Raw genomic sequence first — 9,620 nt, forward strand, 5'->3', positions numbered from 1 at the left:
AAAGACTAATTTTATATTTTTTTCCCTTATTAAATATCAGCTTAGTCTATGCATTACCGCAATTAAAACACTGTCTTTGATGTCGTTCCCTTCCGCCCTTTTTATTGTAAAAAGAAAAACATCATCCTCATTTTTTCTTGGTCTAGAAAAACGTTTTGTTTATTAAAATTTTTGTTTTCTGTCTCTTTATATATATATATATATATATATATATATTAACAAAACAATTAAAGTACAATGTGTGGTATAAAAAAGTGAAAAATTTTTGTTTTGTAGTAATTTTTTATTTGAATAATAATAATAAAATGACTAATATGATGTAAAAAGTAAAAATATTGAAAAAATAAAAATAAAATTAATGAATAGTTTGGGGCCCCAAAGGCCTTTGCCAAACACACCCTTTGCCTAGCTAACCATGCCAACTCCATATATATATATGTGATAAACGACCTCCTAGCCAAATTCCTTATTGTAGAAGTTAAAGGGTACTTGGAATTAATGTGTTTAAGGGGTGTTTTCCTCATCTTATTTATGGTTGTCTATGCTAGATATATATGGGAAAATGATCCTCTCCATTTAATGCATTTAGGATGATAAACTTGTCCAAAAAATTTACCTCCCAAAGAAAAAAGACAATATTATTTTCCTAAATGCACTAAATGCATATTGTAAATTAACACACGTGGTTTCTCTCTATCTCTCTCTTGTTAAATACTCATTTTATCCCAAAAGCTTAAGCTGATAAAAATTAATGAATTTAATTATTTATTTTATATTTTAATACTTTTCTTTACGTGTGGACTCAAACTCTCATTTAATAAGTGAGGCACAACACATACCACTAACCGCTTTTGAAGGCGGTTAGGAAAAATTGTTAACCGCCTAGGTGGTTACACTTACAGTTAGCAGTTTTAGGTTTTTTCAAAACCCTTAACCGATGTCAAACGACATCATTTTGTTTTTTTTTTTTTAAAAAAAAAAAAATCTTTTAAAAAGCGGTTAGTGGTTATTAGAGTTACTAACCGCCTGTTAGTAGATTTTGGATTTTACTAATCGCCTAAAATATAAAATCCGGCTGGGTTTGTTTTCGTTTCTCCCTGATTGTGCTTCTTTGCTTTCGTTCTTTGATTTTGCTTCTTTGCTACCCGATTTTTGTTTTTAGGCTTGTTTCTGTCTTTGGTGTTTTCTGTTCTGTTGTTTTTGTGTTCTCTCTCGGTGGGTATTGTTTTTGGGGGTTTTCACTCAAACTCTCCCCCTCCCTGTTTGTTTGTGTGTGCCGCCGATCTCCTCCGCGCCCGGTTCGCCGCTCACCGCTTGCTGTCGAGTCTTTTCACGCGCCCCTCCTGCGCCAAGCTTTTTGTGCCACCTTCCGCGGCGGTTTCTGGCCAGCTTGCGATCGGCCTCCTCCGGCTACCGTGACCCGCTTTTTGTGTTTTTCGCATTTATTTCCTTGTATTTTTGTTTTTCTGTAATTTCTTTTCCTGTATTTATTTTACTGTTCCATTTATTTCTCTGTATGGTTTTTTCTTTTTGCTTGTAATAAGGTTCTCTCCTCCTGCTTTGTTGCTGCCCGTTATTATGAGTATTGGTTTGGAGGTTTTGTTCTCAAGGCCGAGAAATAAGTATCGGTTTTTGGGGTTTTGCTTTTAAGGCCGAGGAATAAGCGCTACCTATGCATTAGATGGTATCTGTTTGATGCAGATCTAATTTTTAAACCTGATGATTAGTTATAAGTTAGCGGATGCTGTGTTATGGTTGATTTGGTCTGTTGTTGATGACTATATCTTTAGCTTCGACTATGATTTAGTTCAGAGCTTTTTGCTTTGTTTGTAAGAGCGTTAGGCTCGCGACTTTTATCAATGAATGAGTATGGTATATTTCCAAAAAAAAAATCAAAAAGAGTTTTTGGACAAAATCTTCATTTTTAAGCTTTTGTCAAAAGTGTTTTTTGGCAATTTTTAGACTTTTTGAATATTTAAAAGTGCTTTTAATTTCTTTTATCAAATGAGTACTTTTCTTCAAACGAGCTTTTTGAGCATTAAAAGTACTTTTAGGTTCCTAAAACGCAATCTCAAACAAGCCCTTAGTCTAAATTAATAAACTGCTATTAATAAGGTTAAGAATTTAATGTGCATTTTAAATGTTTATAGATACTTAACACTATTTTACATGAGTTAGAGGATATTTGGTTCCTTATTTTATTTAACCACATTCTACCCAACTCATTTATGTAGAGAAGAATTAATAAACAATCCACTTAACATAAAAATAAATTGTAACTTTTTCCAGAAACCAAGTCCCAACTTCGCCCGCAAATCACGGTACAGAAGACCAGCTTAATTGGAGAATTTGATGATATATTCAAGTCTTGGAAAGAAAAATATTTCACCAAAAAAAAAAAAAGTCTTGTAAAAGGAAAAGAAAAAAAACTTAATGGGTTGGGCCGTAGAAAGTGACATTACTTGTTTTTTTTTTTTTTTCCTTAGGAATTGACTATTCCAAGAGGAATATTCAAAATCTAACAGCTATTAATTAGCCTTATTTAATTTTATCAACTTTTTACAGGGGTTGGTGATTACACACCAAAATCGTAAATAAAATTCTTCCCAAATCCAAAGGAAATCAGCAACCAATAATTAATTCCTCTCCATGCAAAAAGTTTGAGAGCAAATTCAATTAATAGAACTGTCAGATAAATTAATTAACCTACAATTACAAACAAACACATCTATATATGTATATATATATAGATATTGTACTTATCTTGAACGAATGGGCTCTTCTGTAATTGTCTCCAACCCCGGCTTCCTTGACCGGCACACAGATAACCTAAACTTGAACTCCGGCGACGCGAACACCTCATCAACTCCCTCCAAACTCAATCTCGACCCACTTTCCTCCGCCGCCGCACCCACCTCTTCCCTGCCGCCTTCGGAATCCGGCAGGATCCTGACCTTGCCGCCGGATATCCGCTTGGCCGCCGAGTTGGCCGCCATGAAAAGAGCCGCCATATCGGCCGCCGTGACTATAGAGTTGACCCTCTTCATGGGAAACATGATGTAGACGTTTCCAAACTCTAGCTCCTCGTCGGCGGCGAGGGCGGAGAATCTCCTCCCAATGTGAAGGGACTGAGAGTTGACTAGGAAATAATTGGGGCACTCGAGCATGAGCTCCGCCGCGTTGACGGTCTCATGGCAGTGCCGGATTTCGCCGCCCGGGAAGATCACCCTCGCCGCCTTCTTGTTCTTGATCAAAGGGGTGGCGAGAGTGCACGAAATATAGTTCCCCATGATAAAAAGGTTTGCTTAGGAAAATGGTTATGGGTTTGGTTGGTGGGGTGGAGAGAGGGTGATTTATATATATATATATATATATATATATATATATATATATAGCGGAATCAAATGAGTGTGACGCAGAGGCAGTCAATGGCTGCCTGGAAGTTCGATGGAAAAAATGGTGGGCGTGAGAGAGTTGGAAAAGAGGTGTGAATACGGGGGGCTTTGAATTGTAGGGAAAAGGTTGAGAAGGTGCATGCGTGGATGCGTATATTGACACGTGATTTCTCGCTGTCCAATGCGCGTGGGGCCTACCGCCTTCGGGAACACGTAGGCAGTTGGGACTTGAAATTTTCTAGCGATGTGTTTTTTTTTTTTTTTTGGTTTCGTTTTCAGGGTATTTTCTTAGCTGTTTTTCTGGTAACTTGGCGGTGGCTTCGATCGTCATCAACGCCGACGCGGATAGAGGGACAACGAGGGCACAAATCTTGTCGTGGGGGTTGTCTTGTAGTTTTGTAACTTGTGTTGCCCACTTTCCACGTCCCCACCACCACTGTCCTCAGACTAAAAAACCAAACAAAATATAATTAAAAAGTACAATAATTCTATTTAATATTCTGTATAGCTATTATATAGTACGACGATGCTACAGTAAAAATTAGTATTTTTTATTAGGATAATTTAGCAAATAATTGATGAATATTCACTAACCAAATATTCTCTAATCAGATTCAATTCTCTCTCTTTCTAAAAAAAATTCAAAGACTGGTGGGGTTACATCAACCTCCTTACCTAATAAAGTATTCAAATTGCTATTTACATGCTAATGTTTGTTATATATATATATATAGTGTGTGTGTGATTCAGTTATACGATGGGATGATCAATGAGAATCACAACAAACCGAAACTATTCAATATTCAAATTGCTATTTACATGCTAATGTTTGTTAGATGTGTGATTCAAGTATATGATGGGATGATCAATGAGAATCGCAACAAACCGATCGAAAATCTTGAGGGGAGAGTACAACTACCACTCCTTGAATTTGGGAAGGCACATGCATGTGTAATACATAGGTGGTAATTCGTGTTTGTATATTGAATTTGGGTCGTTTCAATGCATGAATATAAGACTATATATATTAACCTTAACTTAGTCCATTTAATTAATCGGGTCAAGCATTTCAACTTTAACTCTCTAATTTTGTATTGGGCTCATATAAGGTTCACGGGATTTGCCAACATTTTCTAGTCATTATGTCACGTATTGGGTTCGGGTCGTGTTGAGACATTGGTATAAAGTTATATGAATCAACTCTAACCTGACGCATTTAATTAAGCAAGTCAAACTTTTCAACTCTAACTTTTTAATTTTGTGTCAGGTTTACAAGTCGTGTCAAAAATTGTCATGCCCTAATGTGTATCACAATTAAATTGTTGTGTACGGTTATAGTGGAAAGGTTGGAGCATTTTTTATAGTGGAAATTTAATTAAAATTAATGATGAAAAGAAATAAAAGTGGGAAAAATTCACTTTACCCCCTGAAATTTCAGAAGTTTTTCAATTTGAACCATAATGTTTTAAAATGGGCAATGTACCCCCTAATATTTCAAAAAATTTCAATTAAGATCCTCTATTACTAATTTTCATCTAATTGGACCGAAATCATCCCGCGTGCGTCTCACGTGAGATTTTGATGCCCTATATTCCAATTTACCCTCACTAAAACCTATGAAATTACGTAATTATTTTAAATTTCATAGGTTTTAATAAGAGTAATTAGTTAATTTCATAGGTTTTAATGAAGACAAAATTGGAATAGAGGGTATCAAAATCCCACGCGAGACGCATGTGGGATGATTTTCATCCAATTAGACGAAAATTAGTAACAGAATGTCTCAATTGAAAATTTTTGAAACATTAGAAGGATACATTGCCAATTTTTAAACATTGAGTTCGAATTGAAAAATTCCTGAAAAGTCGGGGGTAAAAGTCAAACCATACAATTTTAAATCTTGCTTTTTCTATTCATATGATAATATCAAAAAATGATAATTTTTGAAGCCACGTAAGGAAGAAGAAGATTTGGCATAATATCTTATTGATTTTTAATTATTACGCTAAAACTATCATTTAGTAGTATTATAAATAAAGTAATTCTAGAAGTTCCTCTTGTGTTTCTCTTAGGGCCTGTTTGAGATTGCGTTTAAGGGGCCTAAAAGTGCTTTCAATACTCAAAAAGTCCGTTTGAATAAAAAAGTACTCATTTGGTAAAAAAAATTAAAAGCGTTTTTAAGGGTCCAAAAAACTTAAAAATGGCGAAAATGCATTTTTGACAAAAACTTAAAAATGAAGCTTTTGCTCAAAAATGCTTTTTGACTTAAAAACTCTATTTCTCAAACATAATCTTAAATAGACTCTTAAATACTTCCAAGAATCATGTAGCTATTAAAATCACAATTTGATCAAAATCTAATAATTAATGATCAATCACAAGCTCAATAGTGATTTTAATAGTCACATCATTTTTGAAGGGATCCGGATCCCCTCCAATTAGAAAGAAATTGGAGATTCTTCAATTGTTAATCGTGACCCTTCATTTTAAATCCAATGGTCTATAAAATCATTTACACCTCGATAAAACAAAAGTTAGCATTTAATGCATTGGTTATACAAAAACAGCTAGCATTTTATAAACCATTGAATTTAAAGTGAAGGGTTATGATTAACAATTGGAGAATTTTCAATTTTTCTTCAATTGGAGAGGATCTCAATTCTTTTTTGAAGGGACTCTAGATGGACATAAGAGAGACTTGTAGCATTACTTCTATAAATACCCATCATTTATCAATCAATATGATCATAATTATATTAATTTCATATTTGAAATGGATAAGAAAGCGATGAGCTTTCTCATACTAGTCCTAATTATTGTCCTTTCTACAGTAGTTAGTTCCGATGAGAAAACGAAATATTCTCCGGCAATCTTCAGTTTTGGGGACTCCATCCTGGACGCCGGGAACAACCGCTTCTTGAAGAACTCCACAATCCGAGCAGATTTCCCGCCGTACGGATCAAGTTTCTTCCCCAACGCCACTGGGAGGTTCACTAATGGAAGAACAGTGCCAGACTTCATTTGTACGTAATCTTGTTAATTAATCGCTTGAATCCTTTGCTTTGTTCAGTTAATTAATTAATTAATATGCACGTGCACGGCAGCCCGGTTCCTTGGCATTGATTTCCAGAAACCATACATGGACTCAAACGCTGGCGTTTTGAGTGGAAGCCTCAAGTCTTATCCAAGCAATGGAGTCAATTTTGCTAGCGGAGGCAGTGGTATTTTGCCGGGCACAAAAAATGCTCAAGTAAGTAATTAAAGATTTAATTTAATCTTAAATTAATTAATTCCTGCATTTTCATATTTAATATATATTTATTTGATATTTCTAATGCAGGGAGTGATCCCACTGGAAGAGCAGTTACAACAATTCCAAACAATGGTGCTACAAAATCAGATCGATTTAAGTTTGATCCAAAAGTCGCTCTTCTTCTTCGAGTCGGGGTCCAATGACATATTCGACTTCTTCGCATCTCCTGAAGAGACTCGAGTGGACCCAGAAGAGCACGTGCAACTCATGCTTTCTCAAGTGACAAAATTTGTTAAAAGAATATATAGCCTGGGTGCTCGCCGGATTGTTTTACTCTCTCTGCCTCCGGTGGGTTGTGCTCCGGGTAGGGCCATGTTGCAAGATTCTCCGATCAAAAGGTGCGACGACGATATGAACGAAATGGTGAAGAGATACAACCATGGCTTGCATAAATTGGCTAAACACGTTGAATTCAACTATCCCGGTTCGCTCGGGACTTACGGTGCAATTTATGACATTCTCAAATTCCAAATCGTTTTAGGATTCTTCAGTGGTAATTAATTAATTATTTATTTATTTTAATTATCTCAATTTTTTTTATTTGATTTTATATATATTTGGTGAATTATTGAATTTTGTAGAATTTGCTGACGTGAAAACGGCATGTTGTGGGGGCGGGGCCCTTGGAGGAGAGAGGCAGTGTGGGGTAAGGGGTTATACGATTTGTGAAAACCCGGATGATTTCTTGTTCTGGGATTCATTCCATCCGACGCAGCGTGCGTATGAGCTCATCGCAAATGATTTATGGAACGGTTGGATTGCTAACATTAGTCCTTATAATTTGATCACTCTTGCTGATCTCGAACTTATTCCTGCTGCTTGATCAACATATATAGTTACATATTATTTAATTTAGGAATTCAATTCCCAAAATGTCCTTTTGGAATCTTTGTTTTTTTATGAGTAGTTTATTATTATTATTATTAGTGAACTAGCTAGATCTTTAGCTTTTTGCCCCCCGATATTTTGGGAGATTTGTTTAATAAATATAAATGTCTTTTGCTGATGAGTTTTCTTCTTTTTTGTTTTTTGTTTTCTAAATTTAATGGGCTTATATCAGTTATATGTGATAATAAATAAAGAATACTGATAAATTAAAAAAAATAAAAAAAAACTGGTAAATTAAAACACTAAGGATCAAATAAATGTCAATTAAACATATGCACCGTCTAATTGATGCAAGAGTTAATTTCCATTCTACATATCCCAATTCCAGAAAAAGATCCTCTACATTTCATTCTTTTTTTGTTTAGGGAAACATTTCATACTCATTCATTGATAAAAGTTGAGCAAGAGCTCTTACAAATAGAGCAAAAAACTCTGAAGCAAATCATAACCGAAGCTAAAGATACAGGTGTCAACCAGCATACCAATTAACCATAACAAACAACATCCACTAACCTATGACTATTCATCAGGTTTAATATCAGATTTGCACCAAAACAGACACAATCCAATGCATAGGTAGCGCTTATTCCTCTGCCATGAGAGCAAAGAACCTCCATGCTGAAATTCATCCTCCTCGACTCGAATGCCAGGATATTGTTCACATTCACAACCCAAGGGTCTGGACCAAAGCAGTAACATGCACATCAAAGAGAGAGGACAGAGCCTTATTACAAGCAAACAATAGGAAAGAAAAACATATAGGGAAATAAAAGGATAAACGGAAATACAAGCAAAGATATGAATAAACGGAAAAACAACAAAATGAAGCCAACAATACAGGGAGAAAACAAGAAAAGCACACAATGCAGATAACGGTAGCGGGAAGAAAGCTCACTGCGTGTTGGCCGAAAACCGACGCGGAAGGTGGTGTTGGAAGCTCATAGCGGGGGCACCCGAGAAAAGACCTAGTAGCAGACGATGGGCGGCAAAGCGGGCGCAGAGGAGATCGGCGGCACACACAAACAAACTGGGAGAGAGGGGGGGGGGGGGGGAGAGAGAGAGAGAGAGAGAGAGAGAATGAATCCCTAAAGGCAGCACCCACAAATTGTGTCAAACAAGGAAAAGCAACAAATAACAACACACCGAGATAAACGGCAAATAATAAACAGCAAATAAACAAGCAGATAAATTAAACCAGAAACGAAATCAACCCACAGCTAGAAAGACCATAAATCACACCACAACTGGAGAGACGGATCCAGTGCAAAAGGTGGGATGGGCACGGGCGGATCCGATTAGCAAGTTGGTGGGGCATGCGTTGAGATGATAAACTATTAATTTTTTTCCAGCGCAAAAAAATTGATCTGATATCTTTGTTGGCCATAATGGTAGTGCTCATTTTTATTTGTTTATTTTTATTTGTTAAAGAAGTACTTTAATTTGCAAGTTTCCATGGGAATTGGAAAATTCACGTGAGTTGTCTTTTCGAGATGACTTGGCAATAGTTGATGTGAGATGATAAACTATTAATTTTTATGGCAAATCATAGCCGAAGCTAAAGATACAAGCGTCAACAACATACCAATCAACCATAATAAACAACATCCGCAAACTCATGACTATTCATCAGATTTAATATCAGATCTGCACCAAAATATACACAATCCAATGTATAGGTAATGCTTATTCCTCGGCCATGAGAGCAAAAAACCTCCATGCTGAAACTTATCATCTTTGACCCGAATGCTAGGATATCGTTCACATACACAACCCAAGGGTCTGGACCAAAGTAGTAACGGGCACATCAAAGAGAGAGAGGACAGAGCCTTATTATAAGCAAAAAACAGAAACGTACAGGAAAGTAAAAGGATAAATGGAAATACAAGCAAATACAGGGATAAACGGAAAAACAACAAAAGGAAGCCAACAATACAGGGAAAAAACAGGAAAGCACACAATGGGGATAACGGCAGTCGGAAGAAAGCTGATTGCGTGCAGGCCGAAAACCGACGCAGAAGGTGGCG

At 36.1% G+C, this 9,620-nt stretch overlaps 2 protein-coding genes across 2 annotated transcripts; one reads left to right on the top strand and one right to left on the bottom strand.

Moving 5' to 3' along the window:
- Nucleotides 1-2,586: 2,586 nt before the first annotated feature.
- LOC132178209 (uncharacterized) lies at nt 2,587-3,467 on the bottom strand. The gene has a single exon (XM_059590657.2). It carries the CDS (start codon nt 3,288-3,290, stop codon nt 2,760-2,762), a length of 531 nt encoding a protein of 176 aa, XP_059446640.2. The 5' UTR covers nt 3,291-3,467; the 3' UTR covers nt 2,587-2,759.
- A 2,701-nt stretch (nt 3,468-6,168) lies between these two features.
- On the top strand, nt 6,169-7,531 carry GLIP6 (GDSL-motif lipase/hydrolase 6). The gene is made up of 4 exons (XM_059590658.2): nt 6,169-6,418; nt 6,500-6,645; nt 6,736-7,201; nt 7,290-7,531. The coding sequence occupies exons 1-4, from the start codon at nt 6,169-6,171 to the stop codon at nt 7,529-7,531; spliced, it is 1,104 nt and encodes a 367-aa protein (XP_059446641.2).
- The last annotated feature ends 2,089 nt before the right edge of the window (nt 7,532-9,620 follow it).

This window comes from Corylus avellana, chromosome 4 (genome assembly GCF_965113065.1).
Source record: "Corylus avellana chromosome 4, dhCorAvel1.hap1.2, whole genome shotgun sequence".
Lineage (NCBI taxonomy): Eukaryota > Viridiplantae > Streptophyta > Magnoliopsida > Fagales > Betulaceae > Corylus > Corylus avellana.